Below are 27,505 nucleotides of genomic sequence, written 5' to 3' on the forward strand. Positions count from 1 at the left end.
AATCGATGAGTTATTGAATATACCGTGAATCTAATAATTTTTCACCTTCGCTTGAACTAAATAGCTGGAATACAACTAATATCTATTGAAAAACTTGGCAATCCTGCTGCTGTTAGAGCTTAGATCCCGACCGCTAGAGTCCGCGCCCAACGAGCCACGGCTATCATCTTCCAAAGCAGTTGCACTGGAAGAGTGCACTTGAGCTTTGCGTATTAGGATGCTGGCATCCTCAGGTTTGACTCTGGGATATTTTCTTGGTCTAATTTCAGGGTCTGCATATTCAGTAAAGTTCTCTTGTTTCAATAGCTCGATACATTGCTTTAGTTCGGTAAATGTGGCCTCCAGGGACTTGATATTGTTTTCAATGGAGTTTGTCGAGCGACCGAATCCTGTGATAGTTGGGGATGCTGCGGTCATTGGTGATTGCAATTCGCTGCTATTGTTGGGACTTTCATCACCAGACGTTGGGAAAATTCTGGGAATTATGCTCTCCAGATATCGCATGTCAACCTCGAAGTTGAGAACACTTTCTTGCGAGATATGTGCCGGGGTACCATGCAAAAGAACGTCTAAGAACTGCCTCGTCAAAGAGTCAAACTCTCGGAAAATCAGTAATGTCTGGACACTATAAGGAAGGTTGACCAGTGTAGAAGAAAACATCATTTCTAGAAACTGTGCAATATCTATGATTGAGATATCGGGCTCTGTCCTAACTGTTGTGGCATTCCAATCCAGTTCAACAGTCTCTAAAATATCTGACACTTTGGTATCGATCAACTCAATCAACTTCGTTTCAGCATACTTTCTACTCTCCACATATTTCTTGATCGACGAGAGTCTTATTTCAATTGTAGGGTTCTGTACTATGTTTTCCTTAGACATCAGGTGGCTGAACTCCTTTGCCGCTATGATGAAATAGTCAAGGTTGATAAGAATTTGAGCAATCTCCTCTCTTGATGTTGTATCTAGTTTTGCCCGAATCTTTTCATTGACAACTTTACTGAAGATTGTATCTATAGTGGCAACCAGAGTGTTACTCAATTTGTGTAGGTCATGGCGGTAAAAAAACCCAATAAAGTATGTGAGTTTGGTATACGTTTTCTTGATTAGAGTACATGTCATTGGATACAGCGGTGAAAATGGTAAAGTAACAAAGAACTCTCCGTTTTCATTTGTCGCAGCATCCTGACATTTCACTAGTTCATCTTCCTTCATCCAACATATTTTCAAGACCTTTTCATACAGGTGGCGATCATTTATAGTTAACGGCATAAAATCATCATCATTGAGTAAAACGTCAAATTCTTGTTTAAATGCAGTTGTCGCAATGTGACAAAATTTGAGGAACAGTGATCTCAGAATCTTAGAGAGAGGTTCAATGTTAAGCTTGTAATTTTCCAGTATTGCGACGTAAACACATGCAAAATCTTTGAAAGCACTTAACTCTTCCTCAGTTTGTAGTTTCTCAGTTATAAAGAACCTTAAATAAGGTTCTAGTCTGCTCATCAATCCATCCCAGAACTCGTTAGTAGCATTGTAGTTATTCTCAACAAAAATAAAATCGGTAGATCTTTGTAGGCTAATGTCATAAAGTAGAAAGCCTAAAACCTTCAAGAAAAATTCCTTCAAGTTATCCATAGTCAATAGTTGAGCAAAAGGGTCATTTGATAAGTCGCCTGGTTTATGGCTGCTTGGTGGGGACTTTTTATAGGATAAAGGGTCAGTTAATTTTATCTTTCGGAAATTGTACTCCTTGGTGAACTCTGATATTAGATAGTCTTGCTCGCCAAGACTCTTAAATATGAGGATTGAATCATGAAACTCATCTAAATGAAAGAAGTTCTCCAGATCGGTTTTCTTCAACGTAACTTCATCCCTCATAGATATTTCTACGGGGGAATTGAATTTGAAGCTTGTGAGCTTCATCGAGTCCCTCTTCTCCAGCCACATGGGGACCAACTCTTCATTGTAAACTTTGAAAACAGTCTCCCCAACGTCGCTTAGGTTCTTCCCCAGGTTTGAGTTGAATGAGTTTCTTATCAGATTTATGCACTCATCTTTGATTGTACTCTTGAGAAATGGTATTGATCCATATATCTCTCTCAAAAATTGGAAATTGTAATTCTTGAACTCCTGCAAATATATCTTCTCCAAACTGTCCAAATTCTGTAAAGCCTTGAAAAAGTCTGCTTCAACAATTAGCTCTTGACATTTGTTCGACAGTTCTAAAATTTGAAGTACTTTGTTAATCAAAATAGTGGCTTCGGAAATCTTCAATGAAGTCTTCTTGTTATTAATATAAATCTGCTTTTTTGTTATCACTTCATTTGTAGAAGCAGTTAGTTTCTCTTGTAAATCATTAACATCCTGTAACAATGAGTGGTCAATCAAATCCTGGATTCTAGCCACTTGTCCAATCGAATTCTTCAACTTATCACTCACTTGCGAATCCTGCAAAAATTGAGTCTCGAGACCCTCAAAGTTGTCGTCTATCGAATTGCGTAACTCCTCACTAACTTGACCTAAAACTTCTTTATCAACACTTTGCCTCAGGAAGGGGACCCATTTCTCGAATGTCTGTGTTTCTAAGTCAAAGAGGTCATCGTCTGTCTGTGCCTTCCTGTTCTGAGGTGTTATATCATGCTCGCTATCCAGTATCGGTGATAGTGTTGAAGGTGCTGTCGATAGCAGCACCCTTTGAAACTCCTGTGATAGTGGGTATGGACCCTCCTGATCCATCATGACGAGCAGTGCAAAATCCTACCTCGAGCTGCCTTATGGATTCTGGGTTCTCCGACTCAGCTATCAACACTAGGCTTTTCAATGACTCAATTTGCTTCACTTAGCTTGAAATTGTTTTTGATCGTAATTTCATGAATTAAGGAATTTAAGCTCGCTCAGCTTATAAGAGCGATTATACAACCTAAAGAGACAAAAGGTTATTATATATTCGATATTGCTGAAACCTTTGTGAATAGTCATCTAGTCATAAATAAGGTTTATCGTCTGGAGAAATAAGAATTTTTAATAGTCTATATACGTGTAATTTTGACTTTGACTATTTTTCTGGTGATTCAGCGTAAAAGTGTAAGTAAGCGGCCATAGTCTTCATACCGTTGATGAAATTACTGATATCGAGTTTCTCGTTAATAGAGTGGGCACCATCATCACCTCTGCCGACTGGCAACAGCATTACAGTGGTCTTCAATAATTCTTGGAAGCTCACAGTGATAGGAATTGAACCACCTTCTCTGGTGAAATCTGGGTCAACGCCGTAGACCACCTTAGTAGCCTTTGCAGCAGCGGTGAAAGAGGCATTGTGTGGATCTGATACCCAATAATTACCGTCGTGGATCAACTCGGTCTTGCACTTGTTAGGAGAACCCAGCTTCTTGAAGGCCTTATCACAGTGGTCGGAGACCAACTTGTTCAACTTATCAGAGTCCATGTCAGGTACAGTCCTAATAGAGAACTTACCGTGAACCTTGGCTGGAATGACAGTCTTGGCTCCTTGGCCTGAGAAGGCGCCCTCGATACCGTGCAGAGAAAGAGAAGGGTATCTCCATCTGTGCATTAGAATATCCTTTGGATTGTCATAGAAACTTGTCTTGGAGCCACTGGCGCTGTTCAAGTCATCCACGTCAAAATCGATATTGTCGTAAAGCTTGGATTCTTTCTCGGTAAGTGGTGCAACCATCTCGTTCACCCCATCAATCAAGATTTTACCCTTTGCATCAACCAGAGAGTTCATCACTTGAAACAAGTCAACCATTGGCTCTGCGATGACACCACCAAAAATCCCGGAGTGCAAGTCGGCACCTGGCCCTTCCACAGTGGTTTGATAGTAGTTACAACCTCTCAATCCGTAGGTCAAGACAGGCTTTCTCGTCCCAAGCCAGTAGTTATCCGAGATACAGACAGCATCGACACCCTTGAAGTACTTGTCAGTCTCTTCGGCAATCAATCCCTCCAATCCTATCGATCCAGATTCTTCCATACCCTCAAAACAGGTTATCAAATTCACAGGAAGCTCGACACCGGACTCTTTATGTGCCTGAACAACATTCAACCAGCATAGCAGAGGACCTGTGTCATCAGTGGAGCCCCTAGCACGCATCAATTGTTTATCTTCGTCAACATACAGTTTGAAAGGCTCTGTTTCCCAACCATCACTTAGCTGTGCAGGCTGCACGTCGTAATGGCCGTACACAAGCAAAGTCTTCTTATTAGGATCATTACCATAACGAGATAGGACAACAGGTGGCAATTGCAACTTTTGATCTTCCACTGGGGGTGGTTGGGTACCCAACTGCTTCAGTTGGACATCGGAAAATCCTAATCTTTGCAATTCTTCGACCAAAAAATGGGCCTTTTTAACCACCATAGGTCTCAAAGATTCATCACCAGAAACAGCAGGGATAGCAACTGCTTTCCCCAGGGTTTCGATGAACTGTGGTTTCAATTCATCCACCTTACCAAACACCTTATCAAACTTGGGCTTCAAAGAACCAGACACAGACATGATTGAACGTTTTGCCAGCCTACTTAGCATAAAATAGCCTCCAGTTGGCGATACTAAATCAATTAGTCCAGGCTTGAAGGTTTGTAAGGAGGAAAGAAGTTAAGTTTACTTCAAAATGTGTCAAACTCGCGTGAAATTTCCTTTTGAAAGGGATTATCTTGTGCTTATCAAAGATAGCGGTTGTAAGCCATTGAATGCCCTTCAGAGCGAAATTTAACTGGTCAACGGACTGCAGTGATGAATAAAGAGGTATGTAGTATTTTCCTGGAAGTCGTAGGACCTATTTTGGGCGAGTTAGTTATTAACATGAGAGAGTATGATAGAGTGACATATTGAGCCGAGTGGCTGCTGGAAGTGCTGCTGCTGTCTTCCAAACTACAGTATCATATCCATTTGAGTTTCTAAAAACTGGTTTACAACTGCACAGATCTCTTCCGGGAGCTCCTGTGTTTAATATGATGTACCCATTGAAAGTGTACTTTGCCGGGTGCTCTGCTTTGAACGTTGGAGCCCTCTTCAAGACGTTTGTGCGGTTTACTACGTTTGAAAAGGCTTGCCAGCTGATGAGGGACCCTAGTTTACCTGCTACAGCAGCGCTTTCAGGCCCCAGATTACTAGTGGCTGGTACTATAACTGGCTTCATGGAAAGTCTGTGGATCGTTCCTTTTGAAAACGTTAAAGTTGCAATGATTGAAAATGCTTTGTTCCACTCCAATGGATCCCAGACAATTGCCAAACCTGCCGTCGATAAATTGTCAGCGACCTCGTCGACTAGGCCCACTTTCCATAAGTCGGTACCTCAATTGACTGCAAGAGAGATTGCGTTACAGAAATATGCCAAAAATCCCCCACTGCACTTCTTCCCAACTATCAAGGAAATATACTTGACGAGAGGGCTACGAGGATTTGTACAGGGCACTATGCCCACAATATTTAGACAGGTTGGTAATTCGGCTGTCCGCTTCACGACATACACGACTCTGAAGCAATTGGTTTCGCCCAACAAGGCGCTGAACGAATATTATGCTTTCGGCCTTGGTGTGGTATCCTCATGTGCGGTGGTGGCGCTAACGCAGCCCATTGATGTGATAAAGACTAGGATGCAGAGTAAGCACAGGTGGACAACATATAAGAACTCTCTAAATTGTGCTTATAGAATATTTGTGGAAGAGGGTTTTACTAAATTTTGGAAAGGTTGGACACCGCGATTATTTAAAGTGGGACTCTCAGGTGGTGTCTCATTTGGTATTTATCAGTACGTAGAGAACCTCGTCGCACTAATGAGACATGAGGGCTATCTAAAGTAAGAGCTTGTTCCGTGGTTTTTTCTATTACTGTGGATTAAAATACTTAATATACATTACTTAGTACTAGCGTCTTATCTAGTACAAATTAAAGGTGTTCTCAACAACACAACCTGGTTGGGATTTACCTCTTGGAACCAATGAACCAATCTCGTAGACAGTTTCGTTGGCTTCTGTTAGCAGTTCCTTGACTCTAGCAACATTTTCCTTCTTAACGATAAGAACCATACCAACACCCATGTTGAAGGTTTTCAAGATGTCCTCTAAAGGAACGTTACCGGCTTTGCCAAACCACTTAAAAACTTGAGGAACTTCCCAAGCGGACATGTCCACCTTGGCTTGTAGATGTGATGGCAAGGCACGAGGGATGTTTTCGATGAGACCGCCACCAGTGATATGAGCCAAACCTAGCAAGAGTTTTTCTCTGATGGATGGCAACAATTGCTTAACATAAATTCTTGTTGGGACCAAGATACCTTCACCCAAAGTCTTCTTAGAAGACCATGGACATTCGGCATCCCAGGCAAGACCGACATGCTCGATGATTCTTCTGACCAGAGAGAAACCGTTAGAGTGAACGCCATCGGAGGCCAAACCTAGAAGAACGTTACCAGCCTCCATGTCGTTAATTTTAGGTAGTATGTCGCTCTTTCTTACAGCACCCACAGCGGTACCGTTAGTATCGTAATGGCCTGCAGGGTACATACCCGGCATCTCAGAAGTTTCACCACCAACTAGGGCGCATCCACTTTGAATACAACCGTCGGCGACACCTGAGACGAAATCGGAAGCGATTTTGATATCTAAAGCACCAGTAGCGAAATAATCCAAGAAAAATAATGGCTCAGCACCTTGGACAACCAAATCGTTAACGTTCATGGCAACCAAATCAATACCTACAGTGTCATGAATGTTGGTTTCTTGAGCGATGATTAGCTTTGTTCCGACACCATCGGTGGCAGCAACTAACAATGTGTCGGCGATGTCGTCGTAACCAGCTTTCTTCAAGTCGAACAACCCACCGAATCCACCAATATCAGAGTCTGCACCTGCTCTTCTAGTAGACTTAACCTTATCCTTGATCTTTTGTACGAATAGGTTACCGTTGTCGACAGAGACACCAGAGTCGGCATACGTGATACCGTTTGCATTTTGATCAGCAGCCTTGAAGGCACGGTGGGCGATATCCTTCCTGAAATACCTGTTCTTGAATTTAATACACTCGACAGCCTGGTATGCCTTGTCAACTGCTTCTCTCAGAGTTGGAGCAACAGCTGAAGCAGCGATCACTCTACCACCGGCAGTGACAATTGAACCGTCGTCTTTCTTAGCAGTACCAGCGTGGAAAACGTATGATTCACTTGGCAAGCTCTTTTCATCGATGGTAATCTCATCACCCTTCGCGTAACTTTCAGGGTAGCCGCCAGCTGCTAGAACAACGGTAGTGGCGTAGGAATTCTCTTTGATCTTAATCTCTACAGAGTCCAACCTGTGTTCAGCAGCAGCCAAAAACACTTGTGCCAAATCAGTATCCTCAGTCAACAATGGGAGAACAGTTTGAGTCTCAGGATCACCAAATCTGACATTGTACTCCAAGACCTTTGGACCGTTCTTAGTTAGAATGATACCAGTGAATAAAACACCAACAAATGGCACACCATCTCTTCTCATACCGTCAATACTTGGTTTGATAATCTCAGAGTCGATCTGTTGCAAAATCTTTGGGGTAGCAACTGGAGCCGGAGCGTAGGCTCCCATACCACCGGTGTTCAAACCAGTGTCATTTTCACCAACTCTCTTGTGGTCTTGAGCTGGTGGGAAGTTATAGTAAGAGTAACCGTCAGAAATTGTCAAGATGGAGATCTCGTCACCTTCCAAGAACTCTTCAATGACGACACTGTCACCAGCAGAACCGAATTGAGATTCCACCATAACGGTCTTCAAAGCATCGTGAGCTTCCTGCTTCGTCGTTGGGATTAACACACCTTTTCCAGCAGCCACACCATCCGCCTTGACAACGACATTGTGGTTCACAACGTCCAAGTATTTCTTTGCTTCCTCGTAGTCACTGAAGCTGGCGTAGTCTGCAGTAGGAATATTGTGCTTAGCCATGAAATTCTTAGAGACAGTCTTGGACCCTTCGAAATCAGCAGCCTTGTATGATGGGCCAAAAACTGGAATACCGATCTTACGGAAAACCTCAGATACACCATCAATCAATGGCTGTTCTGGACCAGGAACAACCAAATTAATACCCTTTTCCAAGGCAAATTGACCCAACTTTTCAAAGTTCTCCAATGCAGGACTCAATTCTGGTACGTTAACTACCTTACTTTCTGATACAGAAGCAGTACCACCATTTCCAGGAGCAACATAAACCTTCTCAACACTTGCTGATTGAGCTAGCCTCCAAACTAATGCATGCTCTCTACCACCATTACCTAAAACTAAGATATTCATCTTTACCAATTGTTTGCTCTTCTAAGCCCTCAATTACCAGTCTGAAAAGACAATTCGAGCCAGAGGTTATAAAATACTGTTCGCCAACTACAAGATCACACACCTAAGAACTGTAAATGCTCGAGACCTCACAGCTCACTTGATAGTTAATCATCGATTAATTGAAGCCACTCCAGGGCATCGAGAGAAGTCAATCTAAAAATTTTCAGTGAAAAAAAAAGTCTGGAAAATAATCTTTCTGGGGTTCGAACAGCCGCCTGTAATTTTCATTATATTGAAAGAGAGTAGAAACTAGCGATGAGCTAATAGTCTAAAGATTCACGAAGCTGCTAGCGAGATGTTGAGAGCTAGGTCGAGATTTGTGAGGGCTCATTGGCCAAGTGTTGTTTCCCGGAGATGGATTTCCATGAACTTAGAGCTGGAAAATGCGCTAAAGAGGCTTCCAGATAGTGGTGTGGTGGTTGTAGGTGCTGGACATGCTGGATGCGAAGCTGCAGCTGGATCGGCAAGGTCTGGGGCACCTACAGTGGTTGTGACACCATATATAGATAAGATAGGGACTTGTTCGTGCAATCCGTCCATGGGTGGTATCGGAAAAGGTACATTGCTGAGAGAAGTTGATGCTTTGGATGGTGTGGCTGCTCGAGTTACTGATTTGGCTGGTATTCAGTTCAAGATGTTGAATAAGAGTCGAGGAGCAGCCGTCTGGGGACCCAGAGCACAGATTGACCGTGAGATTTACAAGAAGGAAATGCAAAATATTTTGTTCAACTACTCAAACCTATCGCTAAAAGAAGGTAAGGTCAAAGATCTGATCATTGATTGTCGGGAGTCCAAAGCCGGAGAGTATGGGAAAGTGCAAGGAGTTATATTGGAGAGTGGGGATTTACTCAAGACGTCGAAAGTTGTTATAACAACAGGAACGTTCTTAAGCGCAGAGATTCACATTGGACTGAAATCGTTTCCTGCGGGCAGGATTGGTGAAGAACCCACTTATGGGATCAGTTCCTCTCTAGCAGATGCTGGTTTCAAATTGGGTAGGCTGAAGACGGGAACGCCCGCACGTCTAGACGGTAAGACTATTGATTATACCCACTTGGAGAAACAGTATGGTGACGAACCTCCACATCCGATGAGTGTGATGAATGAGGAGGTTGCCATCAAAGATCAAATTTTGTGCTATGGAACACAGACGACGTTAGCATTGCATGACTACTTGCGCTCTAATTTGACCCAGTCATTGCATATTCGTGAAACCGTCAAGGGACCTCGCTACTGCCCCTCAATAGAAGCCAAGATAATCAGGTTTGCCGATAAGGATTCGCATAGGATTTGGCTTGAACCAGAAGGTCTAAACACAGACGTTGTTTACCCCAATGGAATATCGAACTCGATGCCGGAAGACGTGCAGGAAAAGATGATGCGAATGATCCCTGGTCTTGAGAATGTTAAAATTGTTCAACCAGCTTATGGAGTAGAGTATGACTATGTGGATCCTAGACAGTTGAAGCAGACTTTGGAAACAAAGCCCATATCAGGTTTGTATCTAGCCGGCCAGATAAACGGTACTACCGGATATGAAGAAGCCTGTGCGCAAGGTGTGGTGGCTGGTATAAATGCCGGTCTCTCCCTCCTAAACAAAGCTCCATTGTTGCTATCTCGCTCTGATGCGTACATCGGTGTGCTCATTGATGATCTAATTGTGAAAGGCGTGGAGGAACCTTATAGGATGTTCACATCGAGATCCGAATTCAGAGTCAGTGTTCGTGCTGATAATGCTGATATGAGGTTAACAGAACTAGGTCGCCAGCATGGAGTAGTTAAGGATGAAAGATGGAATAAATTTAAGTCTGATAAAGACAGTTACGAAGATGTGGTATCTCTTTTGCAGAACTTTGAGCTAAGTGCTACTAAGTGGTCTCAATATCTCGAAATGAATGTTGCAAACTCTGCTAGAAATAGGCCTGCTTGGGAGCTCCTCAGGTTTAATGGTGTTAACCTTGAAAAGATGGCTGAACTTTTTCCAGAATTGAGCTCCAAGATAAAAGATCTTCCCAGGCATGTGGCTCTTAAGGTTAACGTCCAAGGTAAATATGATCCTTATATGACGAAGCAAAATCAATACGTGAGGGCTTTTCAAGCGGATGAGCAGATGCTTCTTCCTTCAAATTTTGATTACTCTACACTGCCAACGCTGTCTTCTGAGTGCAAAACGTTGCTCAACACAATTCAACCATCTACAATTGGCCAGGCACGAAGGATCCAGGGCATAACAGCGGCCTCGTTATTTGAACTTTACAGGCTAGTAAAATCCAAACAGCGTACGCTCAGAGATCAGACGCTTGTTGAAACTGTCTAGTCTACTATTTCGATGTAGAAGGTTTCATCAAAGTCGTTAATCATGTATATACGAAATATATTCCAATGCATTCTTGTAATTATACCATAGACAGCTTTAAAGAAATAATGCTGCCTCCAAATCGTTGAGATCTTCCAAAGTTAAATATTTGCAGCAAATCTCGAAAAGAGCTTCGTTAGTTGAATTCTTCGGTACCACCTTGAACTTTTCAAACGCATGAAGTATATTTTGTCTATCAGGAACAATTCTTTTGTCTTCATCAAGCAGCTCCGCGGCCATTCCCTTTAGCAGAGTTTCTGATGCTTTCTGTAAAGCCGCCCATGACAGTGTCTTCAATTCTATGCCTTCTGTATCGATGAAAGACCTCAGGCACTGCTTCATTTGGAACTTGGGAAGCGGTTCCACATCTTCTGGTTCTGAATCTGTAAAGCTGGATTCATCGATTACGATAGGCTCCGGTTGGTCGAGCTCTTCTGGGATCACTTCGTCTACAACGGGCCCTCCCGGACTAGAACTCTCTTGTGTTTCCACGTCAGCTGGCTCAGGCTCGGGCTCATCAATCACTTCTACAGCATTGCCATAGTTTTCCTGTGTTATATCTGTATCCTCGATAACAAGCGGCTCCAGAATCCTTCTAACCTTCAATCGATGTTCGCCCAATTTTAACTGACTAAATACAGATCCCCTCAAATCATTTCTAGACTCATCTACAGTTTCTTGCTCCTCGCCAGCATATTCTGACGTCTCGTCAGAGGGCAATTCTTCCTCATTAGCCAAAACTTGCGTCAAGTTTTTCCTGTCCTGCAATGCCAACACCGCACTTAGGTCTCTTAAGTATGATTTAACGTCTTCAGGATTATTTATAACCATTCCATGATCGCTTTGAGGGTCTGACAGCCTTTTCAGCCCGGGAGTAGCACTCAGGAGTAGCTCATCCTTCAATCTTCTCTCTTCAATCGCACGTTCACGAAAAGGCGTTGTAGCACCGGGAGTTCTGCTCCTATCACCACCAGACTTGGTGGGTGTATTCATTGCAACTGTTTCTACCCCAACAGACGAGTTTGAGAGCCCAAGATGGCTCGATTGGCGTGTGTGAGCCGTCCTTTAGTAGTTGACCATGCCTTTATACGGGTTATTGTAGATGTTTAAGACTCGCTTTTTAGCTTGAAAGGCTAAACTTTACAACCTTGTAAGAGTAGTACTTAAGAGGAGCCTTTCATTTTGGTTCTAGAGGGATTGGTGGTGATGCAGAGAGTATGAATGACGAGGAGGAAGAGTATCAGCCGCTGGATATCGCTTTGGTGCCGTATCCAGCTCAGGACATCGCAGCGCGAGAGCCCATTGGGAAGGTTCAAGAAGAGACAGTAGGCAAGAATAGTTCAGCAGATGAAGCCAATCCTGCTGAGATTTATCTTTATGATAGACCACAGTTGCCCCTGCGGCAGGAGGAAGACATTTTGGAAAAGGTGCCGATCACGACGATCAGCGAACAAGTGACCGAACAGAGGGATGTGGAACAAAATAGTAGTAATGAGCTCCCTGTTCAACAAAATGTGCAGTTAGAGGGAAATTTGGGACATATAGCTTTGGAGAGTCGTAAATTGGACGATAGTTTGGGACCAGCACCTTACGAGACTGCCGAGGTTGGAAATCGGGCTCCAGAAGTTGCTGAGCAACCGTTCTATGTGAATGCCAAGCAATATTATAGAATTCTTAAGAGGCGTTATGCTAGGGCGAAATTGGAGGAAAATATACGTATATCAAGAGAGAGAAGACCGTATTTGCACGAATCACGACACAAGCATGCGATGCGAAGGCCAAGAGGTCAAGGTGGGAGATTTTTAACGATTGCTGAAATTGAAGCTATTAAATCGAAGGAATCGTCGGATGCTGGGCAGTCACCGAATACAGTGACACCTCCAGTAGATACGGTCAAGGAGATAGACCCTGAAGCACCGGTAATAACACAACAAGACACAAGTCAGAACAAACTCGCACCGTTAAGGAAGAGCGAAGGATAGTATAGACTTTATTACGATCTAGTTAATGATGTTTAAGGCTCAGAAGAGTGTATGCAATTTATAATTTGGTAAATCTTTCTATAAACTTATTAAGGTGTTCATTTCAACGCCTGCAGAAGACAAAATGTACAAATTTTATCAAGGTAAGGATAACAAAGCCTTCAACTTCAACTGAGCGTCCTCTGAAATTTGCGAGGCGATGTTACTCAGAAGTGGCCCAGATTGATCATATTTTTGTAACGAGTGAGCAACGTGAGCTTTCACGCCCAGGGTTAAATCAACATTTGGTATTGGATCGAGTGGCTTCTCGGCTATACTGACCAGAATGCTGAAGCTCGAACCGAACGTTGAGATTTCCTCGAGGTTATCCAGGTCCACATGATCGTTTTTCATGTGCGCGACACTTTCGGAAGCGGTCGTTTCAACGATACTCTCCAGGGTTGAAGGCAGCAGCGAGGAGTACTTATTTGCAAAGACTTGTCCATTTATCATGACATTTGAGGCGCCTAGTAATGCAATTTTACGGTCTAGCAGATTTCCAATAGTGGGTAAAGTGTGAAGGACAAAGCTCGGCCATATTTGCAAAAACAACCCATCTTGTACTTCGTCAATAAATGATGGGACCAGATCTGGGCCAAGTGCTGTAGAAACCATTCCTAGGAAGACAACAAATTTCTTAACATACTTCTCCGTCTTTGAATTTTGTAAACGTTGGAGTAAGAGGACTGCAACCTGCTTCAGATAGGGCTTCAGTAGATTGATGTCAACATTAAAAACAATGGTCTCCAACAGTTCAAAGCCATAAACATCATAAGCTTTAGAGGCAATCAATCTTTGGAAAACACCAAGAACTGGGATAAGGTCTGAAAACAATGATTGATCTGTCTTGATTAAACTTTTTAGCAGCCTAGTAACCGCTGGAACATTTCCCTTCAGTTCCCAAATGACAGGTGACAAAATTGGTTGGGCCAGCTGCTTTATACTATCAGGTACCGACTCACCTTTCTCGACGATATATGCTGTGATTTGAAAAACGTACGGTATGAATTCTTGAATATCTTCGGATAATATTGTCAAAAATGTTGGCATTATTGTATCGGCTAGGGATGTAAGGGATGAAACCGGGCATGAGGTCATGATTGAGCCAATTGATTCAAAAGTGTAATGCGAAAACCGTGGATTGGAAGGATTCTTGGCGATTACGTTAATGATGTTTAGTAGTTGACCTAATATATCGGGGAACATGTCCTGTACTGTATCCTCGGAGGTTTGCAGCACTCTGAATAAAGCTCTCATCAGAAACTCGTTTTCAGCCAGCTTTTCAGGTGACGAACCTTGCTTCAATATTAGGCGAAGCAGATTGTTCAATAAAATCTTTGCACTATCTGATAAATCTGTCTTGTTGAAGATGAAAAATGGGGATGTGTTTGACTGTCTAATTGTCAGAATTCTTTCAATGGTGACAGCTGCATAGGTGTAAACCACGTATTCATTCATCTGCAAAAAATTTGCTAAGATGGGCATAATTTCAATTAGTTGACTTTTGTTCAATTGATTCCTAAAGACGTAAACGTACTTTATAGCGTCAACCTTCAAAATTACATTTGGAACGCTCTGTGTCAAATCGGGAACAATTTGCTTAGCAAAAAAATCTACCACGTCTAAAAGGTTATTTGTTGCAGAAACTCCAGTACTGGTGACGTTAACGTTAGCGGCCAATGCAGTGAAAAGGAAAACACAGAGGTCCTTGTATCTCCAATTAGCAGATGGATTCGACTGATATTGTTCAAAGAACTTACTTATATGGCCCAGAAACACGTTGGTAACAAGCTGCTCATTTTTGCTCTTCAATTCCTTCAAAAAATCAGTGCATGCTCTTCGTCTTGTATCAGTGTCAGAGCCTTCTAAATCCCTGCGAATGTACTCGATAGGATCATCTTCAAACAATTCGATATCTGATTCTCGCAAGGTAACATTTGGAAGAATTATTTGTTCCGCCACATTATTCATCGCGAATTCGCTGTCGAAGAATTCAAAGTATTTTGGAATTCTGGAAACCGCAGTGAGGAACGACAACGACTTGGAGATCAAGATGTCGTACTTGGGCTGAGAAGACATTGATGTTAGGAGGTTCCACGTTATCTCGATAAACTCATTAATCATAGGTCCAAAAACATCTTCGTACCTCGCCGTGTACAGTTGTACAAGCTCCTGAATGGAAGCCTTGACTTTCAACAGAATACCTGCATGTTCAGTCTCTTCGGGGTCATCAAGTAAAGGATTCTTGTAGGCTAGGTACTTATGAAGGATCCCCATCCCGGTCATAATATTATCTTCAAAGAACTCTGGAATATCTTGGCAATTGAAGTCGTAATATAGCTTGACGAGCACCAGCAGGACATCAAATAGTAGATTCAATGAAGCCTCGTTATTTTCATTTTGACCGATTTGTTCGTCCACATTTTTCAGCAGGTTCAAGAAAGGCACTGCAAACGCGTCCAAAACAGCCTTGATCTCAAGAAATAGTTCATCTGATCTGAAAAGTGGCCTCCATCTTTTGAAAATCGAATGTGCCACAGTGAGTACACCCTTGTTTGTCACCATGTCGTCGGTGGATAATCTGCTAGCCAAATCTTGCAACAAAGATGGCCATGCATGTGGAAAATCTGAATCAGCGATCACAGAAATTGCTTCACCAATTTGAATTTGTAAATTATTTGGGAGAGTAATCATAAGAGGAACGATCTCGTTCTTTATAAGCTCCACGTTGCCTGGTGTCAACAAATGATTACCATCTTCATCGATCCATTTCCTCTTGATGAAATTCTTAAAGAAGAGAGCGCCAGCCAACCTCGTCGGAGTCGGTAAATTCGATGATGCTACAACATGCAGCAAAGTAAGCCCAAATCCATCCTGATCCTCCAGTGATTTTAGGCTTTTCTCAGCATTTTTTGATGTAGATGCTACCACGGATTCTGCCAATAATCTTGCCGTAGTATCCAAATCTGACATGATTTCAGCAAACGAAACTTCGCAATTGACCACTACGCAACTGTCGGGAAACAATTGATCACCCAGGAGCTCACTTGCTTGCAGGTTCTTCTTCTGCTCAAAGTATCAAAGCAAGTGAAGTATTAAATTTTGCGAAGCAAATCTACACCAAAGGATTGGCACGTGATATGGCTAGGATCAGCGTAAAGAGCACCCTGTCATGAGCTTACTGCCGTTTCCAAAGCATTGGATGAGCCCAATGGTCTCTGTAGCAAGTTTCCTCGAGGGTGTGAATAATTTGATGCCTCTTAAGTGAGTATCTTTCCCGTTTTCATGGTTAATTGGAAAAACCAGGCGGATAAACTGACATTTTAGTAGCCTATCGCTGGGACGGCTGTCTTCAAAAGACAATGCAACCCATCCATTGACGTTCCTCACTTCTATACTCTTGTAAAATATTGCATCCATTGGAGAATGTCCCACGTAGATCGATACAAACCTTGGAGTGTAGGACTCATCGGTGAGTAAGGAAAAGTAGAGCGCTAGAAGGACAATACTCATCCTTTTGCTGAAATAAACATCGACCTGGTGAGGTTGGGATCCATCACTTTGCCATAACGTATCGGGATTATCATCTAATGCATTCTCGATTGGATTACCGGGTTTGAATGAAGAGGCCTTCCAGTGAGCCAAATGCCCTACGTCGGTCAAGCTTTCATAGTCAAACATTTGCAGACCCTGTGTAAATCTTGTAGCTAGCTTCTCTGTAGTCATTGTAGCATACTGAGACTCCTCTTGGAACCCATTGACGAACAGGTCCCTTGTTTTGTCGTCGATCACTGTGTCATCCAATACAAGGCTCTTATTACGCTTTAAATGAACTGGCTGAAGAGCTGAAACTGGCGCCAAACTGTTCAAGATCTCGTTAACCAATTCGCTCTCCATCTTAAAGCTGCCAGTCAACTCTCTGCTTTATTTCTTTAATTTAAGAGTGCTAGTTCATCGCACAAAAAACGCTTATTGAGAAGCGGCTAACTACTTAAACAAGAGATAAATTTGACTATAAATGAGTACGGCCTAAGATCCGAAAATACTCAATGGTCAAGTTTTAGCGAGAAATCAATGACTCCAGTTCCTTGGTGGATACTACTTGTGCTGTAAACATCGATCTCGGGACAGAGATAGTTCTCCAGATTGTCTAACTTTAGACCACCACTACATTCTAACAAGAACTGTTTCTTGCCTTGCCATTTTAGTTTCAAACTTTGGGCACACACTTTGAGAGAGTCGTGAGTGAAGTTATCAAGCATGATAACATCAGCTCCGGCTTCAATGGCCTCATCTGCCTCTTCCTCTGTCTGACACTCGACTTCGATCTTGACAGCGAATCCACACGCTTCTCTGGCGCTCTGAACAGCTTTCGTGATAGATCCTAAGGACCAGATGTGATTGTCCTTCAACATGACCATCGAGGACAGATCATACCTGTGGGAATCACAACCTCCGACAACCATCGAGTATTTCTCGAGTAGACGAAGCCCCGGAGTAGTCTTCCTAGTCCCTGCGATGATACCTTTATATCCAACTCTACGGGCAGTGGTTACTGTCTTCCTTGAAGCAGTCGCAATCCCCGAGCTTCTGCTGATTAAGTTCAGTGCTGTTCTCTCAGCAAGTAAGATATTTCTAGCTTCCCCACTGACTCGAGCGACTGGCAGCTTTCCTGAGTCAATCTTAGAGGGCTGCAACTCATCACCCTCTTTGTAAAGCCATTCCACGTCCAGTTGACATTGTTTGAAGACTTCCTGTGCGAATGGGACCCCGCAAAGTATACCATCTTGTTTACATAGTAAAGTAGCCTCTTTCCTTGCTGATCCCACTACGAAACCGCCATAATCAAAGCTAGGCACATCTTCTTGTAGCCAATTGGTTACGTCTTGTTTCCATTGGCCATTGGCCGGCAATAGATTCTCAAATTGAGGCATTCTTCGCTGATCTTGTCTATTTCGAATGTTTGATTATCTTGAATAAATATGGAGTACTTTTTAATTTCGGGCCTTCTACACATAATGAACAAAACTACATACAAAAAATCGAGATTAGACCAAATTTTCACTCAAAATTTTCTTCTCAACTTCCGTCAATGAGTTATAAATGTCTCTGAATCCACCAGTGTTGTTGGCTGCAACTTCCTTGAAAAATGATACAAGAATGTCTCTAACGCTCGCATTGGAATACTCATCGATTGCACTGGCGAAGAAATCGTCGGAATCAGAGCCTTCACCATCTTGGTCACTTTCATCGACATACTCTTGTAACTTCTCGTAGTTGAGCACATCTTCCACATCCTCCCACTCACCATCAGAATCTGTGTCATTATCACTATTACCGTTATTGCCTTCTTTAGCCATATCGCTAGTGATAAATCGTTCTGGGTCTGGTTGTTTGTCCTGGAAATTGAGTTCCGCAACAAAAAGCTTGATAATCTTGGTGTACACCGAGACTTGTGAGTATCTGTCCGGCATCTTCTTAGCCATGGATCTTGTTATGATTTGCTCACCTTCATATGGTATAATTTCATCGTTGACTTGCATTTCCATCAATCTCTTGTCATGTAGTAGATATAACTTTATGAGAGCTATCACATTTTCTTTGGTTCTTCTCTCACCTCTGATCGACTCGAAGGACTCTAACCAGATTGAAACTATCGAATAAAGAGCATTATGCTCGGTGTTGTCAAGATGTAAACCGAAAAGGAAATCGACGGTTTGTCGAGGGTCGACTGACGTTAAGAAGCAGAAGACAGATAAAAGATTTTGAGATGTGGATAGATGCTTGGCTTGAATGAGCCTATTGGCTGCAGCCCTAAGGATGATAGGCATCATGTTCTCTATTTCGGTAGAAAATCTTGTGAACACTGTGACTATTAGTGATCCCACATACATGGCAGCAGCGTCCGATACATCAAATGAAAGTAGTCTATCCAATATCGCGACGATGGCCTCTAAGTGGGGTGCTACTACCGTAGGATCGGTGTTATAGAGAAAATAGCTGAAAGCTTCGGTAGCTAGTTGTATTGTCTCATCATCCTCTGAATTCAATAAAATTTGGCGTAATGGCTCAAAAGTCAGGTTACACATGACTGTTGGCAGCTGGTAGTCTGTCGGTTTTTTTAGGAAGGTGGTCAAGAATTGCAAAACGAGTGAGAGTAGTGGAGAATATGCATACTTGGTCTGAGCACTCCCCTCAATGCTCTTCATGAAAGACGGCAACCAAGTCTCGACGTAATTCTTATAGTGGTCAATATCCAGGTTTTCTAGAAGCTTTTCAAGGCATTCCTGTGACTCGACAACAATCTGTATATTAGCTGGATCCTTCGCCGAAATCTTCAACACTAGGGAAAACTCTGTCTGTACAATCTCGTTGTTGGGCACTCCTGGAGTATTGCAGTCAATAACATTGTTCAATACCTCCATAAGCACCCCGTCCGTATCATCTTCCGCATCCTCAGAGATTCGTGCAATCAAACCTAAAACTCTCTTTTGAGTAATTTCACACACTTCTTGTCCAAGGACCGATGATAGTTCAGCAAAATTCGAGCAATACGTGAAGGCTATTAGAACAGAGGCTTTTATAATATCATCATTGGTCGCGAGAGCTAATTCCGCTGACTTCGTTAGGAGATGAGAAGTTAATATCCTGACATCATCCAAAAGGTCCATGTACTTTTCAAGGATCTTGGGCAATAAAAGTATAATTCTAGAGCTGACAAAGCTGACAACATCCTCAGAGCATAGCATTGATCCTAAGAAGGATAAAACTTCTCTTATCTCGTTGATGAAATTGCCAGATGGTAAGGATTCATTAAGAGCTGCCGCTTGTACCAAGAACAAGAAAGACTCCTGAAATTTCCACTCTTGCTTCCACTCGTTCAAATGAGACACCTTGTAGAGAATATGCTGACAAACTAGGCTATAGTTTCGCCCGTCCATCGAAGTAAGTAGCTCCGATGCTTGATCTCTAACACTGTATGATGCCGTCAATCCACTTTCCATAGAGATATAACTATTGAAGTCTTCCAACCAAAGGGTGACTGTATCGTTATCCAGACAGCACAGCTCACCCAAAGCTGTGATGATTCTTTCAACTTCTGCTGAATCCATGGTGAAATGGCATGTGGCTGTAAGAAATTCGATTATGTGAATGGCACATTCATTCAAGTCATCCAGTCGGTACCCTTCGACAAAGCCCTGGGAAATTGAGAGATAAACTTTACCAGCTGTCTCTAGGTCAATCAACACTAGTTCTTTGAAAGGCACGTAAAGAGCATCTGGGATCAACTTCTTGGATAACTCGTTCTTCATCAAAGACAAATCCTCGTAAATCCTTCCCTTAATTTGCAATTGCAATGAATGTTCCGTGATGGAGTGACTTTGCAAATGTTCACCCCAAACCGTAAGGGCTTCTTTAGCGCACTCGACTGTCATCTCTTTCCGTTTTGGAGCTGAATTAAGATCGACTGTCAGTATTTGCTGCAAGCAAGCATGAAATAAGTTAAATCCCGCCAATTTTGCCTCCAAGTTGGTGTTTGGATCTCTAACAATCTGAAATACGATGCGAATGGTCTCCAATCCGATACCTTCCTCGAAAAACATCTCTTCTGACATGACATCGTCATAGATTTCAGTTAATAGCGACATTGCTGAAAGTGAATGCTTATTAAGGATCCCATCGTAGAGTACTGTGAGTAATTTAGGCCATTGGTCAGGAAAGTCAACCGCTGAAATTTGGACAACGCAGTATGCTGCTGCGCTAATGACTTTGGATATTTCCTGATCATTTAGACAGAGTTTCAGGAGATAGTCTCTTACTGTCTCTTTAGCTTCCTCCTTCAGGTTCGAGCATGATCTATAAGATTCGAAGCCAGGACTCCAATACATTGTTATAAGTTTCCTTAGCGAGACTAATGCAAATTGCCGGGAAGAAAGAAGTTCCTGTGAATCACTAGCAACTTTCATGAACGAAAGGAACACGAGTGAGGCATCGCGATCAGAGAGCTCTAAAAGTTGAGCTTCAGCACTTCTTCTGACCACATCGTCAGCGGATTGGGCCTCCTTGATCAACTGCTGACTATCAAAAAGCAAATCCGGCTCCATTCAAATGCTTAGCAGGCTATCGTGACGCGTTTTCAACTAATGATGCCTTGATGAGTTAAGTTTGCAATATTTCAGCTGCGCGAAGCGCATTTTCGGCGATGACAGTAAATCAATTACATCGAGAACGCAATCAAAAAACACCTTCTTAATCTGTTAAGAGGGTTTATAGGTTTTATGAGACTGTGATTATACTTTCAGAATTTTTCAGAATTTTTGATGTTGTTTCTTAATTTTGTAATAATATTCATACGCAATAAGTAAAAGTATCAAAATGAAATATTTCAAGGGTAGCTTTCTTATGCTTCACGCAATAAAACAGGCTACGAGTGGCTACACTTCATGTTGGGTTTCTACATATAAGCTAACTTCTTAGCAAGCGGTATTCAGCATTCCTTTTTTCTACAACTTAATCGCATCAATTTTGACATGAGACTTCCGTGGGACTTGCCTTAATAATCTCTGTTCAGTAAATAAGCTATGCGTAGCATACGTGGGTACAGATTGAGTTTTTTGAGTTAATGAATTGCCTAATTCAAGCAGCGAAGTATTATTGTTGAAAATCATTAGAAAAGTGCGAAAGAAATCACTTTGATAAAATACATTCGGGCTAGCGAGATACCACTGACCTCAAAAATGCTGACAACTAACTCTATGTTTTCTTATTTCTTCGTTTTATCACTAGTCTGCTTGAGATGATATTTTGACCTGGCTTCGCGCGTATAATCAACTAATCAATAGGGGCACCACGTTAAAACATCAAGAAGAAGTCCACATTGCAGAATCAATTGACAAGCTTGAGCTGATATAGAAGACTTAAAGGAAGAGGTTCTGCCGGTAGTTTTTTTAAAAAAATTGAAGCTTGTAGCCTGGAAAACAGTCGAGATTATGTCATCTGAAGGTGCGTCGTATGGTGAACAGCTGTTGGAAGCCTCTCGTAGAAATAATGTGGACCTGTTGAATGACATCTTAGAGAGTGTTAAAAATGATCCTGTTAAGATTGCAGAGATCGTCAACTTTTCCAAGGATCCTTTTGGAAACACAGCGCTCCATCTATGCTGCAAATCGGGATCCTGGGAAGTCCTGGACATCCTATTAGACCAGGGTGATATAGAAATAGATCCTCAGAACAAACTAGATGGTGATACACCACTTCATTTCACTGTGAGATATGCTCAAGATGAACCTGAGCACGGGACGTTTATAGCCCGGAATCTAATAGAAGTGGGCGCCGATCCTAGGCTGAGGAATAAGCACAATCAAAAGCCCATTGACTTGATTCATAGCGAGGACCTCGATGAGCTCACTGATCTTTTACAAGGTGCGGAACTGGCGATAGATATGGGAGGACATCAAGCGGAAGAAGATGAAGACATTATAGATGACGGATCGGATGATGAAGACGTCGACTTAGATTCAAGAAATTAGACATTTTTATACTTTGCATCAAAATCTAAATGAACAGGACGGTGGAGATGATCATACAGCCGTATCGCAGAGTATGTGACAGTCGTCGTTTCTCGTACTGATCCAGCCGTCAGGCGAGAGTACTTTTTTTACTTCTTGAATTATTCTATTTCTCTCACTCAAACCTGCTTTAAATTCCAAATAGGTTTGTTGCTTGGCATCTGGCCTTATGTTAACGTAAATTTTCCACTGAGCAAGCCTACTCACGGCCGACTCACAGTTTTTCCTCAGCGGCTTATTACCTTTGGTGTAAAAACCATTCTTTAATCCGTTCAGAATCGCTTGTTCCGTGCACTTTCTTTCTGGTAGGTCCAGAAATAACTTGACACTCGACATTGACGAGGGTTCTTCACTCTTGCTAGATTTGTTGTCGAAAAAGGGAACGTTGCACTCTAAAAGCTCCAAACTCTTTTGCGGGAGTCTACCAAGTCTATCTTGAAAACTGTGGTGTACACCTTGGCATCTATCAACTGCCAGATTTGGAATGACTAGGTAGTCTAAAAAGACGGGCTGTGCCATCAAGCTCCATGTGAGGCTGTTAAGGATTGATGTTACCTGCTTAATACACAATTTGTCGGAGCACGACTTGGAAAATGTGATCTGTGAGTCGTATCTTCCGGGCTTGGTCCTGACTACTCCAAGCCGGTCATAATTGAATCGCCCTCGCAAAATGGACCTAATTTTCTGATCAATCCATTGAATCTCAGTATTCTCTTCAAATGTAAGCTCCTGTTTTCGATTGGTATCTGTGTTATTGTATGTTTGTAGGTCCTTCATGCTAGCATCACCACACGGAAGCGTACTGATGTACAAAGCCAGCTTCCACTTACTCTTCAGAATGCAAACTCCCGCCGTAGTTCTCTCAATGAGGTCTGTTTCCCCACATTGCTCGGTAACCATGTAATTCATATGCTCTAGTAGAACGGTATTAAACCCTCTCAGAGCTAAAATCTCGGCATGGCAATCATGAACCATCCTTCCATGGCTCCTTTCAAGAGTGGCATCTGGCAGTGCTTTTACTCCGGTGCCAATGCTGACCAATCTTAGTTTTTTGTCAACAGATAAGTGGTCTATGGCAACTATGCCACTTAGAACAGTCCATTCTTTTGATCCATTCGAGCGTATTACTGGCTTACATGCAGAGCTTAACTTGAGGTATTCGTCCTCGAAAAGTTTAGCAATACGGTCACCCAGTCTGTCACTCCAATTTCTTGTTTGCATCTAAGTCAGTTGGGCTATTTAAGTTGGGTAGCGTCAATCGCTTTTTAAACGTTTAAGCATCAAACAGTAAAAAAGTGAGTAAATGGCAAATGCCATTTTTCCAGCTCACTGTCGCTCAACAATGACCCTCCTCATTTGTACCATTAATTAACTCTAAGTGAGTATCATATTACATACATAATGACTGATTACCAAAATTATACATCAAAAGTAAAGGGAAGTTGCATTTGGCCAATAACTCTTTCCAGGCCGCCTAAACGCTTGAAATCAGAAGACAGGAGCTCTTTCTCTCTCCTAGCGATGGCTTCTTCGCTCTCATCTAGTTGTTTCTGCCTAGCAATGTCCTGGGCTCTTTCATTCTCCTCTTTTTGTATTTCTTGATAATAGACCTTGGTTCTAGTCTTCAATCTGCTAAACGGATCGCTCTTCGCATCGAAATTGACATCTTCCTTCTTAATATGCTCAGCATTCCTGATCCTGTCCATATTTACCTTTCTGTTCTTTGAAGTCAAAGCACCAAGTTTCTTGATGCCGCTCTGGTCAGTCTCATGATGCTTCTCGTACGCGGACATTCGCTTAACCAAATTTCTTAGTTGACTAGAGTATTTCGCAATATCTCTGTCGTTGCCAGTCTCTTGTGCATATCTCAATTTCTCCTTCAAAACCGTCTTTTCGAGAACAGCATTTGAACCTGAGAGCTTCTTGTTGAACAACATTCTGTTACGGACAATATCGTCTGTCAGTTTGTCAGTCAAAGGTTGTGACACGAAAGCATTCATCTCCTTTGCCTTGTTATCGAGTGAATACATGGATGGTTTGGTAATGTGTACGCCATCAAGAGCCCTCAAATACCGGTCATACTCGGACTGAGTAAAGTTGCCATCACTGAAGAAGTTCATTTGGAAAACTTTCCTGTCTTTACCTTGCGTGACGCCAAAATATTGGTTAGTGAAGAAATTGCCCATGTTATATGGTTTTTGAAAGAAAACTTTCTCGATCTTTACCATTCTATATTGTGTTTGGCCAGAACGCTTATCGACCCCAACGTTCACTCTCCCGTAGTGACCCTTGACAACATCATTGAACCCAGGATAGAAACAGAATTTGGCAACGAACGAACGCCCAATCTTAATCTTGTTAAAATCAGTGATGTCAGCTTCACGATCCAGTTGATCTCGGCCCATTCCACTTCGTCTTCCTTTTCTAGCGTCGCGATGTGACTTTCTGTTATATGGATCGTAATCCTCCTCATCTTCATCCTCATACTCGCTTCCCTCATACCTATCTTCCTCTTCTTCTTCCTCTTCCTCAAAGTCACGGTCACGGTTAGCCCTATGGCCTTTCTGTTCCCTCTGTTTTCGCAATTGCGACAGTTTGGAGGCTTTCAAATCGGAATGACCCGTAGCATGCGTGGTTCTGGCTGAGGAACGCGTCTTGTTGCCCTCTCGCAGTTGTCTATTCTTCTGTTGCTCCTTCATATTCCTACCACGCTCTCTGAATAGTCTACGATCATGGTATTTCTGCATTATCTGCGATCTCTCGAACAACAGGGTCTCACGCTCCATCTCAGGCAATCCCTCTAAATGTGCACGATCATTATCGTCCTTATACTTTCCTTCAAGAGGAAATGGATTCTCTTCTTCCTCTTCATCTTCTTCGTCCTCCTCACTATATCTACCTGACTCGGTCTGAACAGCCGCAGGATTGTAATCGTCCTCTTCATCCTCATCCTCATCCTCATCCTCTTCGGCTCCCTCTACCGCTATCTTTCTCCTCTTTGAGCTAGCATTATCAGAGGTTTTGTTCCTCTTCGCAGACGTTGTCAGAACCTCATCCTCGTCCTCTTCCTCGTCAGCACCAGCTAAAGCCAAAAGATCCTCTTCAATATCAGACATTAGACGCTTTTTAACAGTCCTACGACCAATCTATCGATACTCAATCGACGCTTTTATCCATTGTTAGTCGAGTTAATAGTTGTTAATTGACAAGCATTACGCTTATTTCCGTGGCCTGTGACTCGAAGCTTCACATTAATGAAGGGAAGACTTGAATAATACTCATCAAATAGTGGTTATCCAGGTACAGTTCGCTTTCTTAGGTTTATATTAGAGCTGTTGAGGCTTATTCTATTGCTAGAAATCTCCTAGAGAGCTGATTGCTTATTTTTAGCTGGTTATTTTGAATTATTTTACAAAGAGTTGTGGAGATAAGTTTGCACTATGAGTTATAAGGTAGGAGATGGAGATAGGTCTGATGCTAATGGGCTACCGCTGGCACGTAGGTCGCCCTCGATTTTGGTGACCGATTCGAGGTCTTCTCGAAAGAGGATGAGTGCACCTTTTGCTGGACATGCAGCAGGAGTAAGAAGTCGTGATGAGCTGCCGAACATGAAGTCTTCTGGTTCTTTTGGCAATAAGGTTTCGAATAAGAGAAGAACTTCTGGAAGATTTAGTGAGATTTCTATCGACAATATATTGTCTGAGATGTCCGATGTGCCGTCTGGGAGAAGAGAGGAGCGTCTATCCAGTTCATCTGCGGACAGACATTATGCTTCTGATAAGCCACGTTCACTTAACTATTCCAAGATGATCAATCCGCTGCCTGCGAGAACTTCCAAGACTTCACAAAAACTGGTTTTGATTCCTGAAGAGGCAGACGGTCGAGAGTCATCAGCAAACGCCTTTTCTCGTAAGAGATCGACGACATCAATGAAAGGGTACGGTGAAAGTGCTCGTCATGCTAAGAAAGATGAAAAGCTCGCTAGAATTACGGCATATAATGTGGCAGAAGGGTTCAATTTGAAGTTAATGTCGAAGTTTCTCAAGTGTACCCATGAAGTGTCACCAAGAATGTACGATGAATGTCTTTATGTTGCGTACACTTTGCCGCTGCTTCTTGGGAAGGATGGTTTCAGAGTGAAGTCTAACATTTCAAAAAAAGTTGTAGGTGGGAAGACTCTTATTGAAAAGCTCATTGACACAAGTGAGCAGAGAGATCACCATTACGAGTATTATTCTGGTGTTGAAACGCTCGAAGATGCACGAAATGCCTTCGAGTTAGATCCCACTGCAGTCTTGGTCGAAAACGATCCCAACATTATCCCAAACCATTTGCCTAACCCACCAGGGAATCTGGATTCTTTTGACCCCAGTGAACCGCAGTTCTTTGCAGAAGAGACTCCAACGGAGCAAAAATTGCGAGAACGAAGAGAGCAATTTAATATGCCGGCCAATAACAAACGCCACGGTACAACGAGTAGTGGAGATCAGCACGCCGAAATCTTTATTTTCCGTTACGGTGTCATAGTCTTTTGGAACTTTACGGAGATACAAGAGAAGAACATCTTGGGGGATATAGCTTTTGCTGACTATAAAAACCTTGTTATAAGGCCATTAGACGAGCAGGATATTGAGAGAGAGCAGTTCCACTTCGATTATGATAAGGACACTGAAAGGCCGCGAATCTTTAATGATATCGTAACGTTGAGGTCTGGGGATCATATCATTGAGCTTACACTCTCACACGCCATTGCACAGTCTTCGAAACTCTCGCGTTTCGAATCACGAATATCGCCAATACTAACAGCAGTTACCAAGCTTCCGAAAAGGTTAGCATTATATGGTACCCTAGGTATGAAAAGGGAACAGTTGTTGAAGAAATCCGGCAAGTTGTTCAAGTTACGTGTAGATGTCAATCTATCATCCAGTGTTCTTGATACACCGGAGTTTTTTTGGAGTTTCGAGCCAAGTCTGCATCCACTATACATTGCAATGAGAGAATATTTGGAAATCGACCAGAGGGTACAAGTACTAAATGACAGGTGCAAGGTCTTTCTTGAATTCTTCGACATTTGCGTTGATTCAGTCGCAGATCGAAATATAGCTCGTGTGACCTGGTGGTTCATTATCGCAATAATTGTTGGAGTTGTCTTCTCACTTTCAGAGATCTTGGTAAGATATATAATCATTCAAGGTTAAATGCAAGGCATCATTTGTCTATACTCATTCGTG

The 27,505-nt window shown here is 42.4% G+C and overlaps 15 protein-coding genes across 15 annotated transcripts; 5 read left to right on the forward strand and 10 right to left on the reverse strand.

The window, feature by feature from the left end:
- Positions 1–75: 75 nt before the first annotated feature.
- On the reverse strand, positions 76–2,742 carry SEC15 (Rab GTPase-binding exocyst subunit SEC15; the record flags this gene model as incomplete). Its single annotated transcript, XM_003681369.1, has 1 exon — positions 76–2,742. One exon carries the CDS (start codon positions 2,740–2,742, stop codon positions 76–78), a length of 2,667 nt encoding a protein of 888 aa, XP_003681417.1.
- A 316-nt stretch (positions 2,743–3,058) lies between these two features.
- Positions 3,059–4,552, reverse strand: DUG1 (metallodipeptidase; the record flags this gene model as incomplete). Its single annotated transcript, XM_003681370.1, has 1 exon — positions 3,059–4,552. One exon carries the CDS (start codon positions 4,550–4,552, stop codon positions 3,059–3,061), a length of 1,494 nt encoding a protein of 497 aa, XP_003681418.1.
- Positions 4,553–4,759: 207 nt separating this feature from the next.
- On the forward strand, positions 4,760–5,829 carry MRX20 (Mrx20p; the record flags this gene model as incomplete). The annotated part of the gene is made up of 2 exons (XM_003681371.1): positions 4,760–4,771; positions 4,846–5,829. 2 exons carry the CDS (start codon positions 4,760–4,762, stop codon positions 5,827–5,829), a joined length of 996 nt encoding a protein of 331 aa, XP_003681419.1.
- Positions 5,830–5,904: 75 nt separating this feature from the next.
- On the reverse strand, positions 5,905–8,286 carry ADE57 (bifunctional aminoimidazole ribotide synthase/glycinamide ribotide synthase; the record flags this gene model as incomplete). Its single annotated transcript, XM_003681372.1, has 1 exon — positions 5,905–8,286. One exon carries the CDS (start codon positions 8,284–8,286, stop codon positions 5,905–5,907), a length of 2,382 nt encoding a protein of 793 aa, XP_003681420.1.
- A 337-nt stretch (positions 8,287–8,623) lies between these two features.
- MTO1 (tRNA modification protein MTO1) lies at positions 8,624–10,645 on the forward strand (the record flags this gene model as incomplete). Its single annotated transcript, XM_003681373.1, has 1 exon — positions 8,624–10,645. One exon carries the CDS (start codon positions 8,624–8,626, stop codon positions 10,643–10,645), a length of 2,022 nt encoding a protein of 673 aa, XP_003681421.1.
- A 96-nt stretch (positions 10,646–10,741) lies between these two features.
- On the reverse strand, positions 10,742–11,677 carry CNN1 (centromere-binding protein CNN1; the record flags this gene model as incomplete). Its single annotated transcript, XM_003681374.1, has 1 exon — positions 10,742–11,677. The coding sequence occupies one exon, from the start codon at positions 11,675–11,677 to the stop codon at positions 10,742–10,744; it is 936 nt and encodes a 311-aa protein (XP_003681422.1).
- A 224-nt stretch (positions 11,678–11,901) lies between these two features.
- Positions 11,902–12,666, forward strand: HAP2 (transcription activator HAP2; the record flags this gene model as incomplete). The annotated part of the gene is made up of 1 exon (XM_003681375.1): positions 11,902–12,666. One exon carries the CDS (start codon positions 11,902–11,904, stop codon positions 12,664–12,666), a length of 765 nt encoding a protein of 254 aa, XP_003681423.1.
- A 138-nt stretch (positions 12,667–12,804) lies between these two features.
- On the reverse strand, positions 12,805–15,678 carry CSE1 (importin-alpha export receptor; the record flags this gene model as incomplete). Its single annotated transcript, XM_003681376.1, has 1 exon — positions 12,805–15,678. The coding sequence occupies one exon, from the start codon at positions 15,676–15,678 to the stop codon at positions 12,805–12,807; it is 2,874 nt and encodes a 957-aa protein (XP_003681424.1).
- A 177-nt stretch (positions 15,679–15,855) lies between these two features.
- DOC1 (anaphase promoting complex subunit DOC1) lies at positions 15,856–16,602 on the reverse strand (the record flags this gene model as incomplete). The annotated part of the gene is made up of 1 exon (XM_003681377.1): positions 15,856–16,602. The coding sequence occupies one exon, from the start codon at positions 16,600–16,602 to the stop codon at positions 15,856–15,858; it is 747 nt and encodes a 248-aa protein (XP_003681425.1).
- Positions 16,603–16,751: 149 nt separating this feature from the next.
- On the reverse strand, positions 16,752–17,639 carry BNA6 (nicotinate-nucleotide diphosphorylase (carboxylating); the record flags this gene model as incomplete). Its single annotated transcript, XM_003681378.1, has 1 exon — positions 16,752–17,639. The coding sequence occupies one exon, from the start codon at positions 17,637–17,639 to the stop codon at positions 16,752–16,754; it is 888 nt and encodes a 295-aa protein (XP_003681426.1).
- A 114-nt stretch (positions 17,640–17,753) lies between these two features.
- On the reverse strand, positions 17,754–20,810 carry KAP114 (karyopherin KAP114; the record flags this gene model as incomplete). The annotated part of the gene is made up of 1 exon (XM_003681379.1): positions 17,754–20,810. One exon carries the CDS (start codon positions 20,808–20,810, stop codon positions 17,754–17,756), a length of 3,057 nt encoding a protein of 1,018 aa, XP_003681427.1.
- An 885-nt stretch (positions 20,811–21,695) lies between these two features.
- ANK1 (ankyrin repeat-containing protein ANK1) lies at positions 21,696–22,235 on the forward strand (the record flags this gene model as incomplete). Its single annotated transcript, XM_003681380.1, has 1 exon — positions 21,696–22,235. One exon carries the CDS (start codon positions 21,696–21,698, stop codon positions 22,233–22,235), a length of 540 nt encoding a protein of 179 aa, XP_003681428.1.
- Positions 22,236–22,286: 51 nt separating this feature from the next.
- On the reverse strand, positions 22,287–23,495 carry TAD1 (tRNA-specific adenosine deaminase; the record flags this gene model as incomplete). The annotated part of the gene is made up of 1 exon (XM_003681381.1): positions 22,287–23,495. One exon carries the CDS (start codon positions 23,493–23,495, stop codon positions 22,287–22,289), a length of 1,209 nt encoding a protein of 402 aa, XP_003681429.1.
- A 197-nt stretch (positions 23,496–23,692) lies between these two features.
- RTF1 (RNA polymerase-associated protein) lies at positions 23,693–25,390 on the reverse strand (the record flags this gene model as incomplete). Its single annotated transcript, XM_003681382.1, has 1 exon — positions 23,693–25,390. One exon carries the CDS (start codon positions 25,388–25,390, stop codon positions 23,693–23,695), a length of 1,698 nt encoding a protein of 565 aa, XP_003681430.1.
- Positions 25,391–25,714: 324 nt separating this feature from the next.
- RMD8 (Rmd8p) lies at positions 25,715–27,472 on the forward strand (the record flags this gene model as incomplete). Its single annotated transcript, XM_003681383.1, has 1 exon — positions 25,715–27,472. The coding sequence occupies one exon, from the start codon at positions 25,715–25,717 to the stop codon at positions 27,470–27,472; it is 1,758 nt and encodes a 585-aa protein (XP_003681431.1).
- Between the last annotated feature and the right edge of the window lie 33 nt (positions 27,473–27,505).

The sequence above is a fragment of the Torulaspora delbrueckii genome, chromosome 4 (assembly GCF_000243375.1).
Source record: "Torulaspora delbrueckii CBS 1146 chromosome 4, complete genome".
Lineage (NCBI taxonomy): Eukaryota > Fungi > Ascomycota > Saccharomycetes > Saccharomycetales > Saccharomycetaceae > Torulaspora > Torulaspora delbrueckii.